At 40.4% G+C, this 26,231-nt stretch overlaps 1 protein-coding gene across 7 annotated transcripts in view; it reads right to left on the reverse strand.

Moving 5' to 3' along the window:
* The window catches only part of PCDH15 (protocadherin related 15), a 773,967-nt gene that overhangs the window by 21,976 nt on the left and 725,760 nt on the right, over window positions 1-26,231 (reverse strand). For 6 of the 7 annotated variants that reach the window (XM_068688403.1, XM_068688402.1, XM_068688405.1 and 3 more), the window contains 4 exons: window positions 23,780-23,995; window positions 20,406-20,494; window positions 9,326-9,502; window positions 3,195-3,413 (listed from right to left, as the gene is read on the reverse strand). In XM_068688403.1, the coding sequence (XP_068544504.1) occupies window positions 3,195-3,413; window positions 9,326-9,502; window positions 20,406-20,494; window positions 23,780-23,995 (701 nt within the window). Of the gene's footprint in view, window positions 1-3,194; window positions 3,414-9,325; window positions 9,503-20,404; window positions 20,495-23,779; window positions 23,996-26,231 lie in introns of those variants that run through there. The other variant, XM_068688404.1, reaches the window with a different exon arrangement.

The raw sequence follows: 26,231 nt of genomic DNA on the forward strand, positions 1-26,231 counted from the left end.
TTTTTTTTTTATGGGTAAATTCACTGCAACAAAACAAAACAAACAGAAAGAAAAAACACACAACTCTATTTCCTACTTAGAAAATAAAAACTATGGTTTTTCATTTGCACTCCAGCCTGACACTCAGGTGCTTGCTTGAGGAATACCACACACGTATTAATATTTTTCTGTCCTCTGCAGGAAACAGGCTATGTCCTGAACAGTGGTATCTTCAATGCATGTTAGCGTGCAATAATAAAAGGCCCTGAGTGGCCATACATGTATCACTCGAAAGCCTTGCTGTACAGGATGTTCAGAAACAAACCGGAGTGTAGGAAGTAAGTCTCACTGCCTGACAGTTACCCTGTTAAAACTGAACACGAGTAAGCCCTCAGAATTTCTATGCAAGCATTTAGAAACAAAGCAGAAAACAAATACTTACTCTTTGAATCTGTTTTGTTATGCAGAAAAGAGATGAGGAGATAAAATGGAAGGTTAAATTAATTCTGTTTGCAACAATTGTCCTAAACAGTGAAACTAATAGGAGTAATAAACTAGATGCTACTTAATTATTCCACACATAAAATTACAGAATTAATGACATGTTTAAAGAATCGTAATTTCCAGAGCTGAACAGTGAGTGTTTAGCTGCTATTTGCAATACTCTTGAAACAATTTTGCAGTCACTATAAGCATGAATTACAGCAGGGAAAATTGCTTTGGGCTTACAGAAAACAAGTCCCTGCCACACATACAGACAAAAAAGAAAAAGACACAAAAACAGGATCTACCTTGTCATATTTCATTAGCCAATAGACTATTAGGGCTGTGTTTTTATAACTGCTTTATCCCTTTAAAATGTTTTGAGAATGCTACAGAAAATGTCTTCAGTAGTGAAAGAGTACTATTTTCAGTTTCTATTAAGGAAACGGCATTTTTTTGATTAATAGTCTATTACTTATACTTAGCTTCTGGGGTTACATTAAATAGTGTATTTCTAAGACTCTAAGTAATGGCAAGGAATAATGAGTTTCTGGCTTGTTTACAAAAGCCATAAATGTAGGCATCGAACTGCACTTTGACAGTGTTTATTTTATACTTTGAAGATAACTCATTTAATTTAAGTAGTACTTTTACAAAATTTAGTAAGTAAAATTAATCCTCTGAATGTTAACTTGATCATGGGTCTGGAAAGCACTGAAAAATGCACCTACTGCACATAAAAAGTTTTAACAGTGAGGAAATATTAAAAATTTCCATTATATATGTGCTGAGATTATGACAATTAATTTTATTATTTATTTAATGATAAAAATAATATAAAACTATGTATAATTTATATATTATAATCTCTACACTCAGAGGCAGACTTGGGTACCTCCTTTGCCAGAGTGTTATCAGGGAAAATACTGAAGCTCCTTTCAAAGAGGAGGAAAAGGCTGTAGTGCTGTTGCTATTTATTAACAGTAAAATGCCTTTTATTTTCTTCAGTCCTCTTCAGTGATACCTTTCCCATAAAGGTATAGTTTACTCACATTGGTCTGCTCTGAATCCAACTCCAAGTCATACTTCTAGACTGTGATTTTTGACGAAGTTAGACAGATTCCTTAAAGTCATTAAGAGACTGTTAATCTCCTTTGATTATCTAACAGGCACCAAGGAGAAATATTGCTATCACCTTTCTTAGGGAACCAGGATAATGAAAACAGTAATCACCTACTAGTGGTAGGTTGGGCTGGTTCTGGAGTGTTTCACTGGAAACTAACAGCTAACTTTACGTATTAATGACAGATGTAATGCAGCTTTGAGATGTGCTGCCATCCCACTGGTACAAAGTTTGTCAAGCACTTCCAGACTCCAGTAAAAGACTTTCTGCCTACTTTTCCGATGTCATCATGGAGAGTGCTTTCAGGTAGGCTACTATTTTGTCCGTGTAGGATAAGCTTTTCCAATGATGAATAACATACCACAGAATCATCTAACATAGTACTTTCCTAACTCCAAATGGCAGTGCAGAAAGGAAAAATGCAGTGTTTAAATCCCATCTGGAATGCTGTGCTATATTACACCTATTGCAATATTCAAATTATAAGTGCTCTCTGGCAACATGTGCACATCAGCTTGTCTGTGCCCTCTCCTCCCACAGACTGCTGCAACACTGCAGAGGGAGTCTGCAGAAGCGCTGCCACTTCACTGCCCTTGATGTAATGAAGGGAGCAGACAACAAAGCATTTCTCAAAAAGCAAACAAACGATCAAAAACACAAATCAAAAAATCCACCACGGCTCTGGGAACCCCATCCTGCCTGGTCCTACAGAGCACAGGTTTCCCACAATAAGGGCATATTGCATTCCATCGAGTTCATCGATTTTTAAATGGAGATAGAAGGGCATGGAGATACGGACGGATGTATGCACAAGTTGAATACAGCTTGTTACTGAGGAAGATGCATGGAGTTATTTAGGTTTTGGTTTTGCAATAATCGATAATTTTTTGCTCTGCATATGGAATTAGAAATCTTTCACTTCAGCTGAAGATTTTTTAGTGGACCTGAAACAGTACTTTCCATAGAACTAGTTAGCGATGTTGATCCTTTAATTAGTGTACTAGCCCCATGACTTAAAACTCTTAAGTCTATGAAAGGTGAATGAAAATATCAAGCAGGTTCTTTCTGGTTATGCTGACTTGAATAGCACTAACATGGCACAAAATCAAATTTTAATTAAATATTTGCAATTAGGAAGCACACAGAGAAAATATATAACTGAATATTTTAGGATTTAAACAAAAAAACAGTTGAGTCCTCCTCTTATTTTGACTGAGCTATGCAATTTCATCTTTGATTCACTTATTTAACCAGCACTATTTATTTATTTATTTGTTTCTTTATTTATTTATTTTTGGCATGGAATTCAGTTTAAATCTACACTTGCATTTCAGGTGTCTGGCTTTTGATCTTGTATTTCAGCATGACTTCCACAACAGTTACTGCAACTCAGCTTAAGAAAGAATAACAAGATGTGCTTCCCATGCATCTCCTCTTTCCATGCAAAGCCCACATTAAGCCTTAACCAACTGGTGTGATGGGAGGGATGTTACAAGTATTTCCCTTTATGTAGACGGCCAATAAAGGAAAGTTTGCAAAGCAGCTCAGCTAAGAACTGTAGCGTCGTTACTACAACATCACTGTTACTAAAAGGAGTCAGAATACTTACTGTCTGTAGCTGACCATAACGATTAATATAGCTGGCATACAGCAGAGGATGATGATGACGGCCAGAGCAAGGAGTGCACCTTCTGTGTAGCCTACGGCTTGCGCCTGCTTCTTGACATTCGCTACCACGTCCGGGGTGCGGATCTCCAGGATGCGTCCCCCCTGTCCCAGGTACGGCTGGAACTCTTTATTGATATCCAGCAGTTTGCCATCAAGGAACCTTCAGTGTCACAAAAGAAAACTATTACAGCCAACCTCATTAACTGTGTTTGAATTACTGCATAGTTGGGTTAATAACTGTGCTCTGATAAAGCACATACCTCTCCTTTATGTGCTTAAGAATATCAGTAATTCCCCATAATCCCCATGTCAGTGATAACTCCAACGTACTTAATGCCAGAACACAGTTCAAACACTGAAAAGGGGTGGTGAGCTGAAGCTTATTCTCATTTCTAGGGGCAAAAAGTTCTCCATGCCATAGGGAACAGCATGGCCAACAGTTTGCTTTGTGCTTTCTCCTTCAGTGCAGAGGATTAACTAACCCTCCTGCACACATCCCTAATGACTGTTGAACTTGATGCTAAACTAGAAGCACCTAATTTTTAAAGGACTTTCCTTAGTTTCTTAGGGTAATGTTTTTGGTTCGTGATCCGTCCAGTTTGTTCCTTTTTAACCTTCCTCTCACTATTAAAAACAAGGTGATACGGAAAACTTTTATCTGGAAAAATTACTAAGATTAATAATCCTCCCCTCACACAGCTGCATCAATTTGGAATCTTATCCTTGCATCTGCTCTGCCTAGTTAGCCTCCATGTCTCTGCTATTTTCTTACAACATAGTGCTAAGAGAATGCACTGAATTACTTCAATAAGACTTCCGACTCTCCTTCCTAAGGACTTTTCAAGGATGGCAACAGGAAAACACCAATAATAAGATGAACTCATCTCGAGTGGGAGAGAACATCTCTCAAAAGATGGCACAGCATGTTGTTTTTTTCACTGTCTTCAAGCTAGTTTAGAGCACTCTCCATTAGTAAATTTTTTTTTTAGGTGGAACCTGTAGCAGCGTTCTGAAAGATACGGAATTGCAAGGAGGAGGAGAATAAAATTTTAGAAAATAATCTTGTTTCCTTCAAGATTTATTATTATTATTTTTTTAAATAAGATGAAGTTTACCTCTTCTGGAGTTTCACACCTCTGCTAAAAGGAAAAGTACCAACTGCAAATAATAAATTTTCATTTAAACTTCACAGGTCATCTGAACACTGCCAGATACTGGAACAATCTGGACTAATGGTGATAATTACACGAGCAATATGGTATCAAAAAGATACTGGTATTAAGTAGGCCTACCAGACACACAGTTAAGACAGTTAAATCCTATGGCAAAAGTGGGGTATTAGCTAGTCGGGAACTCTTGTCACTGCTTGTAACCTACAGTAATGTCCATCTTCCATTTAACTTCAGATTTTGTGCATCACTAGGAGAGGACTTTGAAGAAGAGTTACGAAGCAAAGGACTAGAACAGCCCCTGAAAAAGCAAATGTGGTGGAAGAAGTTCAGTACGTGGTCTGAATATTGGCAGTTTCAAGAGGAGCAGCTAAATGTAATCCTAATCAAGTTACCTTATTTCCCATATAATTTAAAATAAATTTAAAAAAAAAAAAAAAAAAAAAAAAAAAAAAAAAAAAAAACAGAAATAATTTGCCTTTGAGATTGTTTAGGCCAGGGCTGTAATTTCCAAAAGAAAAGAAAAAATGCTGGATCACTTTGGAACTGAGGACTGACTCAAGCTGCCAAGTAGTTTCCTTGAACTCCAGCATAAAGACCACAGTGGGAGGCACCCACTTGGATGGACAAGGATCCTGCTGGCTCTAAGCTATAGCAAAATCCCCACTCTGTCCATGTACACAGGTTTTCCTAGAAATTGCTGTGAAAAGCACAGATTAAAAAAAAAAAAAAAAGACCAACACAACAACAACAAAATATTCTGAAACAATTTCTGCATATTAACTCTGGATGTCTACAGGAAGTCTGAAATAGCTTTTATTTCATTTGGGTGATCACAAGACAAATTACACTCCTAAAAGACCACTTCTTAAAGGCTGTTCATTTCTTGCAATTGATTTCCTCTCAAGCAAATTCATTTACTGATAAATTCCCATAGCATTCGTTCATCCCCACTTTTTTCTAACTTCGGAGAGGACACACGCCGATCTGTGTGTGTAATCTATCAGCTGGATTTCCTGACACACAGAGCAACCATCCCAAATGGCGAAATGCTGGGTACTGGTTCTGTGATACCAGCTTCAAAGAGGAGCAGTGACTACTCACAGACTTGCAGTCTCACAAAACCAACCCAAGGCATTTTGAAGAACAGTTTCCCTTTGTACTGCTGTGCTCTACTAATATTCACAACTGATTCCTTGATTTTTTCTACAAAGTGTTTTCTGGGTAATTAAGCAAAAATCCCTTTTCTCTGCCTGAAGACCCGCAATGATGGTTTGCAAGATTATAAACAGAGTACAAATGGATCTCTAATTCGTTCGTTGTACACTAGGTGTCACTGCTGCACGTTACACATCCTTTTAGCTGGCTAGACATCATTCAGCTAGGACAGCATTAAATCTCTGCAAGATTTTAAAAGTCTCTCTTAAAAATTCTGTTAGCATTTTCTTGATAAACCCTGTTTTACAAGGTTCGTAACTCAACTGTTCACATTCTGCTCCATGATGAAACATGATACATTGCGCAAAAGATTCAGATGGGCAAAGTATTTTATTTTTAATGGTGGACATTTTCCACCTAATATATGCAGGACAAATTTTCTAGATTCAACTTTTTTTATGCTCTAATAAATCGAACCTTCTTTCATATAAAAGATTAAGAAAAACGAGGCTGATCATTTCAGTCTGTAGTATCACCTAAGAGGTCTCAAAGACTTATAGGAGTTTCGCATAAAGGGAGGAAATATCAAGGCAGTTAGTATTCACATATTTTTTGGTCTAACGAGACAGATTCCTGGTTAATAAAGATGTCAGATAATCAGATGTAAGAGTCCTAAGGAAAAGTACGAATCTCTCACTGCATATCAGTCTTACAGAGTACAGGACAGGGAAAAATCAGCATCTCTTGAGAGAGACATAGATTTTCCCCAGCTGGCAAAAAGGAATGCAGGGCAGCTGTTATACTGATGATTTCTAAACCACGTTTTTGTTTTCCACCCATTTTGCCTGAATGCAAATATGTGGGATTAGGCTACCTGTTTGGGACTTTTGGACATGAGGCAGTCACCTGTTCGAAACAGCCTGGTGGTGAGCATGGCATGTCCTGTGCATGCACATTGGCATTACTCCAGCATAACCAGAGCACACTGCAGTTCTTCTGTCTCCTCCTTTCACTTACATTCCTTATTACTAAATTAAGTTTTTTTAAATTGGGGGCCCGTCTCTGACTTTGTAACCTTTCTCCCATCATATCTAGTTTCTTAATTAAATGTGCACTTAGTCACATGGTCTAAAATTTTGGGTAGACTTGTGCAGTGCCAGGAGTTGGACTTGATGATCCTTATGGGTCCCTGCCAACTCAGGATATTCTATGATTCTTAATGAAGCCTCTTCCAATTAATTTATTTTCTGCTAAGATCCTTAGCAGATTCCTGGCTGGCAGAAGGATGTTTGTGGCTCTTGCCAATCCCTTCCCAATGAGGGTAGCACCACTGCCGTGTGTCCCATAATCCCTCTAAAGATCTAAATTCCAGGAAAGATGGTCACAGAAGGGTTTTATTTTTAGATTTGAGCTGTCAAATCTCTTGAGGCTGCTAGTGAAAATGTGTTAACTTCAGATTTCATGCTATAAAACTTGTTTCATTTCTCTCCTTTACTTTTAGTAAGCTGACCCTTACTCACCTCTACGCTAAAGCCAGGGAAGCATTCACCAAGATTGTGCTGATTTACATATTTAAAAGCTTTTGAAGAGAGGGCAGAGAAAAAAAATAATAATAATAATTAAAAAACACCAGCAGACACACGGTACATTCTAATGAGATCGCCTCTAAGTTGATAATATCCCATACATTTTCAAATCAGAGAAATGAATAACGTTCCATTCAAGCTGGAAAATTTGCCTTTAACCTATCTTAACTCTATTCTGTATATTCCACTGGGGACACAAACATCCCCAAAGACATTCCTACATTCTCAATGGGCACCAAAATCAAAGGGATGCATTTTCTGTTCATGAAGAGAGTCTGCAACAGGAAAATATCTTTCTTAGGGACTAGAAAGAACAAACTACCTCCACTAGCTCACTTTCCTATTCCAATACTAGCGTTGCAGAGTGCTTTCCAAAGAGAGGAAAGAACAAAAGGGTGACAGAGGATTTTCAACTGTCATCATGGTCACATATGTTTTCTGAACCTGGGCAGCACAGAATAATTGTCTTTTTGACCTTGAGTGTTTCTAACAGGATTCCACCTCAGCCATACTCTAAACTGGAAGAAAACCCAGCCCTCAATGGATTTACAAACTGAGGAAGTGGAGAAATAACAAGTAGGACAAATTGCTACCAAAAGTGAAGACACTCCATTCTGGGAATTGGCAATAGACAAGTGAACACAAACTCCCAATGCATTGCTAAGACTGAAAAAGACTTTATGACCCTGGAGATGCCTACAAACAAAAAAATATGGTCAGCAGAAGGAAGGAGGCTATCTTGCCTCTTTATTTGCCACTGCTCTGAAAACTACCTCTGCTAAACTGCATCAGATTTTTATACTACTAGTTCAGAGAGAGATACTGCAAGACTGGAGAGGGTCCAGAGAGACTAAGTGATTAAAAAACTTAAAACATTTCTCAGAGCGCAGAGCACAAAGAACTTGACAAAAAAAAAAAAAAAAAGAGGATGATGTGATCGTAATCTTAGGCTTTAGGGGGAACCAGAAATTAAAAGCACAAATTGTGTGGTTCAACCCAGAGTTATAGCTAAACACAATGACTGCACTTAGACATATATAATATATATATATATATATATATATGTATGTATTTAAAGTCTACTTTTTGGCAGTAAAAATAATTACCACTGCAGTGACACCATGAAGGTTGTAGTTGATTGGATTTTCTCGAACAGTTCCTTTGCTGAAAGACGTGCTCAAAGCAGAATTAATTCTGGGAATTCCTATGATCTTTATTATACCAGGTCAGACTGATCACAGTGATCTTTTCCAACCTATAAACTCTGAATATATGCAGAGATTTAGTATGCTATAATTCATCTGTATTAAATTAAGAGCTCGGGAGAACAAGCCCTTTTTCAATCATAGTTCACTGAGATGGCTCACAGCCATTTACTCTACAGGCTGCTGACTGACGTGCTGCTTTATGCCATCATTGAGCAGTCTGGTCTAGTTTTCACTGAGTTAAAAAGCAAACGCATAGGTGAAACTCATGCAAAAACACACCAAAAGATAGTGCCTGCTTTAGAGGAAGAACTTGATTACCCTTTTCCCTGTTTTGATACATATGCAGAGCGCTGAAACAAAAATACAGCTCCTAACAAGATGGTTCTGTGACTGTGTTGATACCCTGGCAGTTGAATGGGTTGAAATACTGATTTTGTAACAAAACCTACTCGCCCCTAGTGATGAATCAGAAAAAAAAAATAATATAAAGAGATTATATTAATTCTGTTTTCCTTACCCATGTAATCTCGGGCTTCAAGTTTTTTTCCAGGGTGGAGAACAGAGCTGCATGTCAGCATGGTGTCCCCTGGGAGCCCTGCTAAGGTGCAGAACCCCGGGCAGGGGGGCACCGTATCAAACCTGCCACAGGGACAAGAGCTGGCCCCACCACAGTCAACATGCTGTGAGCACAAACCCATCGGTAAAAAGCCTCTTGTGTTTTATGCAACACTGGAACTTTACTGCAACTTTGGAAATAGATCGAAAAGACAAAATAACATCAAATTGTGTATGTGGGTGATCCGTCTTCTGGTTCTCCCCATCTCTAACAGCTGGTGGGACGTCCCCATGCAGATCTGCCTGCCCAGCCCACTGGGGACCTGTGAGCACTGATTTCCTGCATGTAAATGCACACCCTAGTCACATAATATAAATTATAAATAATATACTCACTTAAAAAGTTCATTCCTCATTATAGCTCGATTTGTTTGCGGGTCGATCGCATAGACCATGAGGTCAGACTTCGTATAATCCTCTTCAGAGTACCCATCCCCAAACCTCCGTGCACCAATGGATTCCACCACGACTGTCGCACCTGGAATCTGATCCTGGACATAGCGCTCCAAAATCCTGAAAATGAGATGGAGCCAGAAAGCTGCAGTGATTTATTTGTGCTGATTGAGACTGACAGCCTGAACAAGATACTAACAGACAAAAACCCCTGGCTTAGATGGACAGTAACCTTCAGAGCTCTTTTTGGAAACCTCTGCTCCAATATAGACTCTTAAATGCTCAACTCTTGGGAAAAGCTTAGTAGTGTTAGGAGAGGTCATCAGCAACAGTGTCTAGTTCTTTGTATTTATGACATCAGTTGAGTTTTAAATGGCTCATGGGAAACATCAACCATATTTCAAGAAAACAAAACAACAACAAACAAAAAAAAAAAAACTGTCATCCTTGTATTAAGCTGTATGATTTCATAACCCTTCAGTTCCAGCATTACACAGAGTGCAGACAATAATTTTTCACCCTCAGAAACAACAATTTCAACCATTTTCTGTGGGATATTTCATCTGGCCCTCTAACATAGCACCTGCTGCTTCGGAGGGCATGAGTAAGTTTTACAGCTGTAAGAAACTTGGAATAGCAGGCTGACAGGTTTACCACGGAACAAATATAAGAAAATGCAGAAGTTATACAAGCAAAAGAAAGATAGATTGATAGAATTTAAAGGCAGCTATGCCTGAGATAACAAGGGCACAATGACAATAAGCAAAACCAAATCTACCCTTTTTCCAAAGGGAAGGACTCATTACCAGCCAGCTGCCTTTCTATACTCTACACTCTGCAGATATATATATGAATAACAGTACGTCAATACAAGAGAACAATACAATTCTGGGGACATAGAATCTGTTAGAAAAGATGACATTTATGGTTTTATTTATTTATACATTATAATTCTTGATGATGAATCAAGCTTTTTTTTTTTTTTTTTCTTCCCTGACTAGTGAACGTCCACAAACATCTTAGTATGTGCTTTTGGAAGTAATTTTTCTGCAGCTTTCCATGAAGAACTGTTTATGGGATTAGTCATAAAATCTGGTCTGACTCCTAAAATATTCAAAAAAGGCCAAGTTACAATGGACACTTGCAGAATGCCCCTCTGAACGAAAAATAGGCACACTCATGCATGTGCCCAGCTGAATTGCCTTCAGTGTGTCTGCAAAAGCAACAAATCAATGGGGCAAGGACATCACTGAGCACCTGAGAAGTTTCTGCATGGACACAGGCACAACCTGAGCCTCAGACATCGGGAGCTACAGGGAAGTTATAAGCATAACTCACTACTGCTCTAACAAGCAACTTTAGAAAGAACAGTATCTTACCACGGTTAAGAATATATTTATTATTTCCTTCCTCCCTGTCTGATCCCCTACTCCATTGGGGTCCATAAAATTTGCTGAGCTCCTGTAGCAGACTGCTTCTATGCATCTGCACTATTGTGTATCCAGCAAAGAAGAGATTCAGTGCTCAACAGCTCAGCTGTATGCAGTTCAAGTCCTGCAGGCACCAGGCAGAACTGGTACAACCATCAGGACCAGCTGGCTGGTGGACAGGAGGGGTGGTGAGGAGCCAAACTCTAGCCAGAACGGATGGAGCCCAATGGAGAACTGAGAGGTTTAGATGGTGACATCAGACGAGTCTGTCGGGTAAGGGCAGAACACATCCCAGGGAAAACAGGAAAACTACCTCTGCCCACAGACTGGCTAACGTGGGGAGGCTTACAGAATGGGACTCAGAAGGGTTGCCCGCAGACAGTTCTACAAACAAGGGCATAAAAACTAATAACATCAATACTGAATACAAGGACAAGGAATATGGCGAATAAACAAGAGAAGCTGGAAGTCTAATCACTCCATCAGAACTACTATGTATTACAGATATATTTGAAATATATTATTTGAATTTGTAATAAGCTTTATATTACAATACACAGCAGTATTGCTTCCTCTTGATTTTTCATGACCACTGATTCACATTTATCCACCTTGTTACTCTGCTCTTTACGTGACAATTTAGCATACCCTTAAAATAGAGGCATGTCTCTAAGATTTGGAAAAATCCAAGTTTGACAGACCCAGGCCTTCGTCTCCCTATACATAGTGAATATACACTGTCAGTGCAGAGCCATTTTTGTAGAAATAGCAAGAAGGAGGCTGGCTGACACACTGCTAGCTGACCAGTGGCCTGTTGCACTCCTGCTGCTTACAGCTACGGCAAACTCTGCTCATCTCTGAGCAGAGCCTTACATCAATACAAGCTGTCTTTAGAAAGCTTTTATAACACACATGGATTCACACAGACCAAGTATGTAAATTGTTTACCTCCCTCATTAGTATAGAATCACCTTCTGATACTGCAGGGGAGTTTGCTTTTGCTTCCTTGCACAGAACTACTATTTTGCTCACTACACAAATGGTCTGCAAGGTTGGGCAGTTACAATGCAAGGTCACTTTCAGCAGAACTTGGTAACAAAACTCCTTTTTTTTCAGAAATTCCTGGCATTGCTTCTGCTGGAGTTTGTTGGCAGTGGGAAAAAGTGAAGGCCAAATACCATACTGCTATCAGACCATTAGGAATGGGTATGCTGCAGCAGCTGGCTTTAACCGACATTGCAAGACACACCACAAAGTATGGTGGAGTGTCAGTAGGACTTCATCTGAAACACAAAAATTTCATGTTTTGGTTGAAATTCATAATAAATGCACTGAAGACTGAAAAGCAGCAATTAAAGAACGCTCTTAAAGACAGGGCAGTTTCCTGTGAAGCTATTTTAAAAGTCATTCACCTGAACTTGTAATACTGCAAAACCCTACTAAAAGTGGCTGCCTGCACGTAATACTTGACAGAAAACCAATTTTTTAAAATGCTTCCTTTCAGTAACAACAGCATTTGCGGTTACACTATATTTATTAGCAAAAGTCAGTCTAAAATTCCTGTCATTAATGCAATGAGAGTAGTACACCCCAACAGTGGTGTACATGAGCACTAGGACCAGAACTTAAGCGGCAGTGGTGCCTTCCTACTGCTCCAATGCTGGTTAGCTCTGCAGACACAATGCAATGAGCAGAAACGCCTCCTAGTGCACCTTCATTCCTCCTGCTTTCTGAATTCCCATCAGCAATACAAATGGAGTGAAATGAAGGACGAGAGGATTTTCACTATCACTGAGGACACAACGTGGCTCTAAATATTCTGAAAACTCAGATATGGCTTTTTTTTTCCATCTTTAGATGCAAGAGAAAGACAAAACCAAAACCACCCAACCGTACAAAACCAAACCACAGGGGTGTTGGCTCGCTGTGCAGCATTTTGCTTCCCAGAACGCTGCAGAAACCAGGAAACCAAAGCCTGAAGGTTGGGATGCAGCAGCTCTCTCCGAGTACTGTGCCCACGAGCAGGGCTGACGCACCAGGCAGGGTGAGCCTCCTGCGCCCAATCCAGGCAGAGAAGATCCCCGCCGAGCACAGGATTATGTTGTGGGGTCGGCCTGGCATCATGGCACCGTGCTGCTTTCTCCCCACAGCTGCAAGGATCCAGCACGCCAGATGTGCCCCTGCAGAACTCAGACTCAGAAATAACAGATACCACAGACTTTGAGCTGCATGTGTTGACGACCAGGTATTGTGTGCAACTTTTGGCTCCTGCACTGAAAATCCTAGCTCCCCAGAACCGCTTCCAAATCCTAACAAATCCAAATTCTAGGTATTTGGAAGTGTAAGCAAATTCAGCAACAACGGACAGCAGAGCGCAGTCAGCTCTGCCAGTGCACATTAATACACACTTTCCAAGTGTTTCACACCTGAGTGTACTCTCCCAATTCTCCTTGACTTCAGCCAAATTCTGGTTATTCAGCCACTGCCCCCTTCTCACAGCACCAGCACCAGCCCGCAGCCCAACCATGGTACCTCTGGGGTGGTGCAGAGCTGTCCTGAGCCTGCCTGCGCTGCTCGAAACCCTCCCTGATCAGCTCCATCAGCACTCAGCCTCTTTCTGCTGTTATGTAGAATAAAAAAGCTGGAACTGGGGTTTATTTCAAGCCTGAGAATATTGCTTCTGTATAAAATGCCTTCTGACAAGGATTATTTTTACTATATCACACAGAATACAAATGTGACACAAAGCATGCATCTAAGAAGGAAGTAGCAACACTGAGCCAATTTACTCTGTGTACAACATTAAATTATTTAGAAAACAACCCAGGGACAATGTCTTTATACCTAGTTACCCTAATCCTATAAAAGCATATTTTATTGTCCAATATAAAGGAAATTTGCTTTCTTACTTACTGCTGAAGTTTGTGATGTGCTTATCATGCACAATCCCATCTTCCAAAAAACCTACAGGCTCTCCGATCGTTTATTTTGGTACTATTTCCCCAGTTGCAGAAGGAACATCATGCTGTGCTCACCCAAAGAGTAACACCCGGACACATCTGGACTTGGACCCAGAAAACTTATCTCCACATCTCAGTGCAAAAGGCCACTACCTCAACGTACAAGTCGACTCAGCTGTAATTTTAGGCATAATTCAGCCATTATGTGGCAAAAAAAAAACATAACACAAGCAACAAAACCATACTTCTCCTATGTACAAACTACCAAGTCTGCGTGATTTCTATACTGCAACCAAATCCAGCAAAAGACACAGGCTTGCTTTCTACTAATTCTTGGAGCAAGGTCAAAACTAACAAACAAACAATAAACCATTTGGTTGAAGGTTTAACAACTCGACTACCTTCGGAGGCACCACATTTCCAAACAAGCATCTCTAGGGTGGCGCACCCAAAGGGGAACTGTGTCTGACTTGACTGAAGGTGCCAAGAACGCTGGCATCCCACTGATGTCTTCTGACATCCAATTCCATTATGTGCAGCCACATTTTGATAAGTATGTTGCATTTCAAAGGCATTCACTCACACTTCTGATTACTGAATGTACCGTCATTCTATCAAAAAAAAAAAAAAAAGAGGGGACAAAGAATATACAACGCCACGCACAAATGCCACAGAAAGCACTCACATCGACCGCCCCTTTCAGATGCCACCTACTGGGTTCTGCAAGCAGGATGAGAAAACACCATATGCCATTCCGTCAACGAGAAGGGGAGTGATCTGCATTCCAAAACCTTTCCCTGAAGAAGGGACTGTGCATTGCATTTCCTATATATATTATGTAGTATAAGTACACATAAAATTAAACACAAAATATGCATGATATATGTTATATGATTCATTATTTATAGCAGGATATCTTGCTACAGTATATATTATGACATTGCGTTTAAATAGACCACACTTTCCAGGTAGCAAAGGAAAGCTGACACTCCTTTAAGAAATGATGGCAGTCAACTTTATATATGGAAACTATTAAGTCAGCAGCCTGAATTGAATTCCAAAACGCTCACTCACTGTACCTCTGAGGATCAGCACTTGCTTTTACATCTGCTTTTTCTAACAAAACTTGTCTGGTCACTTCTATATTGTTCTTGAGGTTTGAGTGGGGAATTTCTGTAGCTATGGAAATACTCCCATCTTCTAAGTGTTAAGGTATTAAAGGACTGCAGCCTGTAATGGACCAGAGGGAAAGTCATCTGGAATTATCACGTGTCATTTCCAGCAATTCTGTCTTGAAAATGTAGGGAATAACATCTATTAAGATATACATGACACAAACAAACATCAGAAGACAAAAGGAGAGGTCAGATTCCACTTCCAGAGGCAGGTCTTGCCAATAGTGTGCATGAACCTCGATTCCCCAGCCCAGGAGAGGCAAAAATGCTCTCTGGAGCAACACAGAGAGAAGGAAGGTTCAAAAGCCCACAATACTAAACTAGGACAAACATTTTGGGACCTCTGCCTTTGCACAAATACATGAAGGTTGCACTGGGACTTCTCTCAAATGAAACCAAAATAGAGAAACAGGGCATTGCCACCAAGACCACACTGAAAATAAAGGAGACTATGGGAATACCTTGATGTGGGAATGTCAACATTTCAGTGCTCAGATAAATTTACTACATAACTTGTTAGTAAACTGTAAAAACTATTGTTGTACCTATGCGCTTCTATTTGAAGTACAAGGGGATTCCACCTCTTCTCCAATGAATGACTCCTACACCACCACCTTGGGGTTTTCTTAATGTGAACAGAAAGTAACCTCCCTTCTTTCTATGCTCACTCTTCTCTAGAGTAGAAGGAAGAACATGGGACACCTTTCATTTTGATTTTTGAAAGCAAGGAGACGATCATCATGTGGTTCTTCAACAACTCCAGTACAGTACATTTGACGTTTTTAACACCTATGGGATGAAATACATCTCTTCTGGTCATGGGACCTATCTGAGTTTAGCTAGAGTTGTAAGTTCCAGTCATGTGAAGACCAAAGTACTAAATGGTCTGACAACAAAGTTGGCCATTTAGTTGTGGATGAAGTCTGTTCCTTCGTTGCCCAAAAAATAAGCACTCACACAGCAACACAGCCATAGTTAAAGAAAAGTGCCCCCAGGTATGCTGTCTGCCATCACCAAGAGGTCTGAAAGACAGGAACATGCACTGAATTTTCTACTAAGCCTCACTCCAATTTCTCTGTTACCTGCAGAAGACATAAATAGACCTATCTGAACAGTCATAATTGAAGTGGGTAGAAGAAATGGCAAATATGACATTGATGGGCAGTCCAGAGGATACGGAAAGCTTGTTGATGAAATTAAAGCAGCTGCAGGAAAACCGAGGTGCTTCCTGAATGGCTGCAAAGGCTCGTGACACTATCAGAAATAACAGCTAAAGACATACCCATTTTCCCTCTCGAAAAGCCCAAACTCCTAAGCCAAATGGATAGCGATGTTTTAAATCTTTTTTTTTATGCTGTACTACTTTTATTTGGGCCATTAACCAACATACATCTTGGGCTATGCTGAGTAAGCTTTTCCAGTGTGCAAGAACTGAATTATGTATTTCTCAATAGCGTGTAACCGTTCTCTAGTGAAAGATAGCAGCAGCTGGGGAGAATCTGTTATAACTCGCTCTCCAAAGTTGTTTAAATCACTATTTATTTTGGGGGAAAAAATCACTATCATTTCAAAAATGACCAACTACACACTTTCTTAACATACCCAATCACCAAAGCATTGCAATTGGTAGTTAAATGTTATCTTTTCACAGCTTAATATTTACTATCACTCCACTGCCAAAAAAAGGAAGACAGGAAAGAGTTGAATAACCACTGTTGTAACCGATTTTGTTAATGATAGTCTATTTTCTGTTAATGAATTACCAAGTGTTCAAATTTCATAAATTAATGCATTATTTCAAATAGCTCAGAAAGCTCTTCAGATGAGAACACTTTAGCCTGAGAAGGTCTCTAACTTGCTCATTTTCTCTTTGCCTGTGATTCCATATAATATATGAAATCAATCACAAATTCCTAGCATTTTGTTTTTATGTTCTGCGTAAATAATTACAACTTTTGTAAAAACAGGGAGATAACATTCCTATAAACCTTAGGAAGAAAATCCAAGATATCTGAAGAGGAAATGACATAAGTTTCTATGTGAAAAAAAAAACCTACACATATGCAGAAGAGTATAGAGGATGTCATCTACCTTGACTTTAGCAAGGCTTTTGATACTGTCTCCCATGACATTCTGATAGCAAAGCTGAGAAAGTGTGGGATAGATGAGTGGACAGCAATGTGAGTTGAGAACTGGCTGACTGACCAAGCTCAGAGGGTGATGATGGGTGGCGCGGAGTCTGACTGGAGGCCTGTGACTAGCAGTGTTCCCCAGGGGTCTGTGCTGGGTCCGGTCTTGTTCAACATCTTCATCAACGACCTTGATGAGGGAGTAGTGTCTGCCCTCAGCAAGTACGCCGATGGCACAAAGCTGGGAGGAGTGGCTGACACGCCAGAAGGCTGTGCTGCCATTCAGCGAGACCTGGACTGGCTGGAGAGATGGGCAGGAAGAAACCAAATGAGGTTTAACAAGAGCAAGTGTAGAGTCCTGCACCTGGGAAGGAACAACCACACGTATCAGTACAGGCTGGGGAACAACCTGCTGGAGAGGAGCTCTGAGGAGAAGGACCTGGGGGTCCTGGTGGATGACAGGTTGACCATGAGCCAGCAGTGTGCCCTGGTGGCCAAGAGGGCCAACGGGATCCTGACGTGCATTAAAAGGAGTGTGGCCAGCAGGTCAAGGGAGGTGATCCTCCCCCTCTACTCTGCCCTGGTCAGGCCTCACCTGGAGTACTGTGTCCAGTTCTGGGCTCCCCAGTACAAGAAAGACAGGGATCTCCTGGAAAGAGTCCAGTGGAGGGCCACAAAGATGATACAGGGCCTGGAGCATCTTCCCTGTGAGGAAAGGCTGAGAGACCTGGGTCTGTTCAGTCTGGAGAAAATAAGACTGAGAGGGGATCTCCTCAATGTATATAAATATCTGAGGTGTGGGGGACAGAAGGGTGTAGCCAACCTCTTCTCAGTGGTGTGGGGACAGGACAAGGGGCAATGGCTGCAAGTTAGAGCACAGGAAGTTCCGCACTGACATGCGAAAGAACTTCTTCATGGTGAGGGTGATGGAGCATTGGAACAGGCTGCCTAGGGAGGTTGTGGAGTCTCCTTCTCTGGAGATATTCAAGGCCTGTCTGGATGCCTACCTGGGCAGCCTGCTCTGAGGAACCTGCTTTGGCAGGGGGGTTGGACCCGATGATCTTTCAAGGTCCCTTCCAACCCCTTCAATTCTGTGATTCTGTGATATGAAACTTCACATCTGCAAGTATTTTCAAAAAAGAACGCAACGGGCTTCTTGAACAATGCTCATGTAACCTCTTGTAGCAAAAGTTGTATTTAAAAGCTTAACTTTCAGAGTGAAGTTCTTATATCATACTTATTTTCTGTCCTCACAATTTGCAAACGTGAACTCTTCCCAAGCTTATCTTAAATATTCAAAACCCGGCCTATTTTATTTTTGTACTCATTGAGAAGCTTCAATCAAGGTGAAATACTTACACATCTGTCAGAGACTTCCATGCACAGGGGCCAGAACAGCATGAAACAGTTCTGAAAAGACTTCTAGCTGGCAGGAAAGGAATTGTTGGAGCACAGGGACTGAGGAGCATAGCTCTGGGCTGTTTTCCAAGACTGTGGTAGGCTGTGCCAGCCATCCCTCCGGGCCCAGGAGGAAAGAACTGAGGGTATGGTTACAGCACAATTTATTGTTCAGGCTCTGAACACTACTGAGTCCTGCAGGGAGCTGGAAAAAAGCTGCTCCAGTGGTTGCAAAGGGAGATTTCTGTAGGGACAGCAAAGGTGCAAGAAGATATTTGCTCCTGCTGCTCTTGCCACGCTGCCCACTGCAGCACTCACGCTCAGTCCCTCAGCACATGTCATGCAGCCAACACTCTTCACTCAAGCCAGGCTTGTTTCACCCCATTTTCAAACTGCCCTCTGTAAAAGCTGTATTTTGTGGTGGCTTCTCTGGCTCCGGGATAGTCCAGAACTGGGAGGATCTCAAACACAGCCTAAGTCCCAATTGCTCTTCTAAGATCTGTGCTGTGGCATATAGAAAAATGGTACAGATATGTTCATCTTCTGCACTCAAGAAAATGGAAGCCCAGGAAGGCTACAAGAGAAATTTGTGTACAGCGCAGCATGCTAAGGTCAACTTGAAGGCTTAGGAAAGCAGGAGCAAACTTTTCCTATTACTGTCAACAAAAGTTATGTTGTTCATCTCTCCAGACAACATCAACACCTGACACTTTCTGAAAGCTAGATCTTCGTGTTAAGCAAGTAGACTTGTGTATTATTCATAGCTTTAGGAAATGGAGTCCCTGCGAGCTCAGACTATTACCTGAACAACTTAACAAGTGTTTCTGATAGAATCGATCAGAGCTACCTTAACCCTGGCTTGAAGCAAAGAGGAAAGGGGGATGTACTAAGCATCCAAAAGTTAATCTGTTGATTATTTTTTCCTAGCCCAGTGAAGACATGAGACATTTAGATGACACACTTCTTTTTCAGTGAGTGATTATATCATCAACCCTAATGTATTTCAATTTCCACGGAGCTGTAAAGGTGTGACAATAGGATGCAACAGAACTGTGGAAATCTGAGAAATATCATTCATCACGGATGGACTACAGTGATGGAAGAGTGCCCAAATGTTTGTAATCACCTGTAATATTTTCTTTCTTGTATGTCTAATTTGTGATTATATACCGAGTGACATGTAGATAATTATGTTTGCCTTTCAAAAGGAAACCAAAACTGAAAACCTGACTCCTGGAAGCTGTCACTGATGTGGTGTATGAGCTCTATTAAAACATTTACCGAAAGGATTTTTCTAGCTTCCAAGTATAATAAAATACCTTGCCTTGACTGCAAAGCATTAATGTTTCCAATTACCTGTACCCCCATCACAACATCATATGCCTGCTAGGCTTCAACAATGACACCCAGTTACATATATATATATATTTTTTGCAATTATTATTTTATGTAATGTTACTGGCATTAATTGCACCAATATAAAATTTCTAAACTCTGCTTTCCCTTACGGCTATATACCCAAATAAAACTACAGTGAATCCATACACCTCAACGGCACACATTGCCTCAGTCTTCTGGAACCGTGCTTTATTAATTTCACATGCTGGATTTTGACCAATGCATGTTTTGTCATCAGTGCTTGGAGGCTCCACTATGCTCTGAGGGGCAGCTCTGAACCTAGTTTGAGCCTGCAAATCGGGCAAGGATACAAGCAAAGAAATGCTGTACCTCTGCCCCCCTTGGGAGGAGGGGCAAAATGCAGATTTGGGAGGCCAGTGTCATCACCCAGCTGGTTGTGCTCCCCATCAAAATACTTGCTTGTTTGTAAGCCTTTTGGCAAAAAAAAATGACACAGAGGGAGCACTTCTTGCTGAATCTAAACACAAAACCAGTGAATTGTTTGATATTTGTAGAGTAAGTAAATTTGTTACCCTATGAGTTGATCTTTGTTTTGTTCCACAAGGGTGGGAGGAACATTAGAGACGATGACTTGCATATCCAACTGATTGACCACAGAGACCTGGAAATAAAAGAGTGAAATTCATTGGCACTTCCACATGTAACATCCTCCCTGTACAAACAGAATGGAATAATTGCTTTCCTGCCTTCACTGCCATGCCCTGATGTACTGATGTCTCATTTAATTCCAGAAAAAGATAGCTGGGAAATCTTGCTTTGCTTGGCAGCCAGTACCAATAAACTGCAGGGAAATACTTAACCAGAACTGTAACTGCAGACCTGCATCAGAATTTTATAAATATCTGGAGGGAGAGAGCCCATGAAGCTTGTTTGTCATGGTGTAAGAATTTACTTATAGCATTCATGAATATCCCACATGCCATATTCAAAATCACTTATTAGCATCTCAGTATCTTTTATGACTTGACAGGAAGATCCAACCTTGGAAACATGCAATTTACACCAATGTAAATGCAAATACCAGATTAATTCAACTAAATCTAATGGTACTTTGTTAGAAAATTACAATGCTCATCTATTTTGACTGAAGTACCCTGTGCAAGTTTTTATTTTATTCTCCGATTTCTTTATCTTCTCCCTCTCCTTTATATGGGATAAAATTTCTCTGATCAGCATTTTCTACTACAAACGCAAAGCGACTCTGTTTCTCAACGGCAGGTTGGACGGTGAGCTTGCAGAAAGGACTACAGGCATGGATCACGTTCAGCACAGCTGGCAAACTCTGCTTCACATCTCAATCTAGCCTCCTTGAGCTATTTTTAGTGTGATCCCAAGAAAAGGCTGCCTTTGGGTAAAACGGCTGCGTGCTTTCCCCTTCCCCACCCACCTCTTTTTTTTTTTTTTTTTTTTTTTCCTTTTTGCTCTCTCTACACAAGCACAACCAATCTCCCCTCAGGTTGTGAAAAGAACAGTTGCTTCCCCAAAAGGTGAAGAAAATAAAACATTTCTTAAAATCTGGTTCATGTTCATAAAGACATGACAGTAAATGTCATGTCCCATATATCATGTCTCTGTAGATGATTCTGGAGCTAAATTTGGAAAAATATGTAGGACAATGTTAAAACAGATAAATTTAAAAATCATTTATCCCAATTAATTATAAAATAAAGAACAACAACTACTTTTCATAAGAGAAGTCTGAGTGCTGTAAGCACTTCAGTGGACAAGCCATAATATACTTTCACATCAAACACTGATTCACCAGCTTTGAAGCTTAATTCAACTTTAAATATTTAAATGTTCTTCAAATGTCATCAGACGCACTGATCGGAGTGTACAGACTTCTTTGTGAGAAATACAGAATTATAATGAACTCAGATTTTAGACTATGATTACTAAAAGGAACTCTAAAGCTATGAACAGCTTAATATAATTAACTATATTATACAATTCAAGGAATCACTGTGCACCTATTTACTGAGTACTGCATAAATGTAACCAAAAATTGACAGTTCTTTGAAACCTGAAGAATCACAATGATGATTTCTCATTCATGCACAAAAATGCGAATAAAAACACATTCATGACAAGCTACAGAAAAACAAGTGTGGAACAAAAACCAAGAAAGAGTTAAGGTTTCCATAGTAACACTTATGTTCCATACACATTTGTAAAGATCTTTATTTTTTCAATTACTGATTTTTCCTTTTGATCTTGAAGCTACAATGGAAAATTTCATCACATCGAGCCAAACTGTAGGCGTCTACCTTGAGCCACCCTGCCAGTCCCAGGCAGCAGGACCCACCCCTGCAGCATGAAGACACTGTCCCAGCAGATTGGGCACCTCAGAGCACTGCCAGGGCTTCAAGGCACTGCCCTGGCCCTCATTTTGGAGAATACCTAGCTCTGCCCACGTTCCTTGCTGAGCTGTCCCTCTGGTGTTGCTCCTCCTCTTTTCCCTAGATCTGCTCCCAGAGCAATCCTAACTTCTCCCCATACATCTCATCCTTTTGCACACGAGCAATCAGTTTCATTTCTCTTATCTACATACCTTGAACTTGCACTGAAAGCAGTTACACCTCCCAGTCTGACCTCCTGACACCACACAGTGACATACGACAGTGGGATAACTTCTGTTCAAACCACAAAGCCCCGAAACAGCTTGGTCTAAGTAGAAAGGAACTTCATCTATGCATCATGCTCAGGGCACACCCAACCTTTCACATTGCTTTGGTGTCCATCTGTAACTGTATCTACAGTGACTCTAAGCTCTCACACCTTGCTCAAGAACAGTGTCTCAGAGTGCCCATCACTCACTAAGACAACCTAAATATGCCTCTATAAATTAATGAGACAAATCTCACTTTCTAATTTCAATGTCAATATCTTTGGGCTATATTTTAATCTAGTATCACCACAAACTGCATGAGAATGCCCTATCATTTTGAGAGGTCAAGCATGAGGATGTCATACGTTATGTTTATTTGCTGAATTCCTGCATAACTCAATATACCGAGTATTATGGTTATCATCTGTATCATTTGACAGTGTTCCCATGAACTAGATAATGTACTTCATTGCTACGACATTATGCTAATATTAACCCAATCCATCAAGCTATATAGGCTTTAAAGAAATTTAGCTTTGATGGTTTCTGTGACTGACTAAGTCAATGTCCTTTACTCGGCACAAAAAAAGAGCTCAGTGTCTGGTGCCATTTTTGAAACATTGCTTTCCTGAAAATTTAAAGCACAGTCTTATCCCAAAATTATTCCTTTCATCTCACTCCCAGACATGAGCAACTAACACATGGCAACCCTGGCTTTCCCCAGTCTTCTTTCTGAGCCTGTTTGTTCAGCTCTTGGCACTGCAAACCAGATACATCAGATCTAACTGCGACCCAGAAGCTCTGCAGTAACCTTAACACAGAGCACAGCCCAAGTTAGCAAGATCCAAGTTAGCAGGATTTTAGCTTGACTTATTAATTGGGGCTTAATGCCATATTAATCCTTCTTAACCCACAGCTTCCAAACAGGAGCTGCCTGCACCTTGCTGACTTAGAGAACAGGTGGAGTAGATCTGTAAATGCTTGTAAATTCCATGTTTAATGCAAAGAATTAGATTTTAAATTGTACCACTGACAATGGCTCTTTGAATAAACAAAACACTGAACATCATGTGGTAACTGCAATCAGTACCTCTTCCATGAAACAGTTTCAGACAGTCATAAAAGCTTCTGATTTGAAAAAGCTTTATTTCAGCGACTTAAGGAGATCAAGTGCACCATTTACGGTCTTCCTGTAGGTCTGCCTGAAATTAAACTTTATGTAGTGTTCAAAGTTCCTCAACAATTATTCCAAAAAGATAATGCCTGGCTCATACTTACAAGTACATCTGCTTTGCTGCTCAGTCCTTTTCCATAATTGTCAGTTGCAATGACCTGAAACTTGAAATAGGATCTTCTCATATTTTTGAACAGCATAGCAGTTTTTATTAGCCCTGTGTAAGCTTCAATCACAAAACCTTCTTTACCATCCTTGATTGGAGGAATGATGAGCCTGTACTGCATGGCACTGTAATTCCCAGTGTCTTTATCATCAGCCTATTAGGGGAAAAAAAAAAAAAAGAAAAAAAAAAAGAGAGAAGCAGAAGCAAATAAAGTAAATATTCACACAAAGAATCATTAACCTTGTCCTTTAAATAAAGTTGCATATTGGTCCAGCAAATCTTTTCCACTGATGTTTAAAACATTAGATCCCAGAGAGTGTATATTGCTATTACTTTAAATGGTTCATTTAACTTTGCAGCATACAGCTCTGCTTTTCCAGCAATTTCTTTTTCTTATGTTAGCTCTAAATTGTCGAAAAAAGGACTTTCCATGTCTGCAACAAACGGAACAGGTAAGAACAGTTGAACCCTGAGAAACAACTACTTCCAAATTCCTGGTAACAAATATTATTATTATTTTTTTTTTAAATAGCCATCAACACACACACACACAGACAAGAAGAATGTCCTCCGTCTTCTTAGAGACTTTCATTCTCATGCATTGAGCACATATTTTTGGAGTTTGTTTGTTTGTTTGTTTGTTTAAATCTTTGAAGTATCCCTGCAGTGCTGCACAACAGACATGGGGGACAGACCTAGTGGAGGACACAAAGCTGTCCCAGCATTGCTGAATTGCTGCAGAAGTAGGACACCATCCTGCCATCAATTAGGCAGCCCCAGGAGCTACAAAACCCACCTTATGCCTGACAACCTCATTCCAGCCTCTCCATACCTACTCCTTCACACAAATCATGCTCCAGTTCAAAAGGCAGTACCCATGTTCAGGTAAAAGTGTTTCTGCAGACCCTTACAATGCTTTTGTGTGCTTTATCTAGGAAGAAGTCAGAGAGATGGCAGCTAATTACTGCTGGTACCTTTGCCTACTCACTAGGCTTGGGCACTGCCTCAGCAGCTGGGACACTTCAGCATCTATTAGCAGGCTTTTATCAAAATACTGGCACAACTTCTTAAGTCTGTGGCCTCAGCTAACGTTGCAGAAAAAAACACCCTTAACATCAAAAAGGTGCTGGTATTTCTGTAAAATCCATAATTCATCATGACTTAAAAACAACAATCAAAACCCACCCTGGGTTTATGGCAGCGTTAAGAATTTGTTTACCATGATACGCCACAGTCTGTCTAAAAGGCATTATCTGTGCAAGGTCATTAAGCCTTTGATAGATGGCCATTAATCATCATTAATTGTTTTCTCACCATTGCTGAACAGAACCTGTAAGGTGGAAATTTTTCAGAACTCCTATTTTATCTTTATTTTTGGTTAATTTTCAGGGAGTATCAGTGAGGACATGTAATAAGCTATGCAGCACAGCACGATGCTATCAAGAGGTACACGTGCCAGATGGGTATCATTGATCCAGGTACTCTACGCTGCACGTGCTTTCCATGTTACCCTGACTGCTCTCAATCCAGATGGAAGAGAGAACCACAAAGAGCTTAAGCTGTGATATCTGGGCTCCTTTAGCTGGAGGGATCCAAGACGTTTCACACAGCACAGCAAGTGCTGCAGAACCGCCCAAAAGAGCAGCTCCCACCATTGGCACTGGCTGCCGGGCCACCTGCCGCTGGGAGAGAACTTCAAAATAGTCCTTGCATCCTTTGTAAGGGTTTTGTTTTCCTCTGAATTGACAAAGGTTGAGCTGCCTTGGCTACAAGAAGCAGAAATACAGACTGTGATAAAGTTTTTTTTGTTCTGTAGTTCTACAGTTTTTTTTTTTATGCCTTTTAAAATCAAGATTACCATCTCATGGGTGATCTCAAACACCTTTATTAGTGTTTTCAGGAAACACGGGGAAGGTTAAAAGCTTTCTGAAATTTACCCTGCTCTGTCAGTCACAAGGTAAAGAGATCGGCGAGCTCTTTGAGAAAACTCCTGCTATCCAGCTGCCACAGGTAAACAACCCCAAACCATCACACAGACAGGAGCTTGACAGCTGCATTTTTAGAACCAGGCTGCTTTTTGGCTTCCCTTTTGACGAGTAAATTGCTGCAGGAACAAATAAACATGAAGGTATGCTGTAAGGCACAAGTAATTGAGGAAGTGGCTGTACCTAAAAATTGGGTTGACAGATGAGTGCTAACAGTCCTTACCATCTGAGCGCTGACAAGTCAGGGCTCAGCCCTGACTTCAGGTCAGCCCTCATACAAGGATCACAAATGCCTAAATTACAAGAGGGGTTGCACAAATTCTTCAAGCAACCACTCCGACCTCACTGACTTAATCTGACTCTTACTTCCACCGCAGATCCATTTTGTGCATTCTGAGATTAGCA

Source organism: Anas acuta, chromosome 7, assembly GCF_963932015.1.
Source record: "Anas acuta chromosome 7, bAnaAcu1.1, whole genome shotgun sequence".
Classification (NCBI taxonomy): domain Eukaryota; kingdom Metazoa; phylum Chordata; class Aves; order Anseriformes; family Anatidae; genus Anas; species Anas acuta.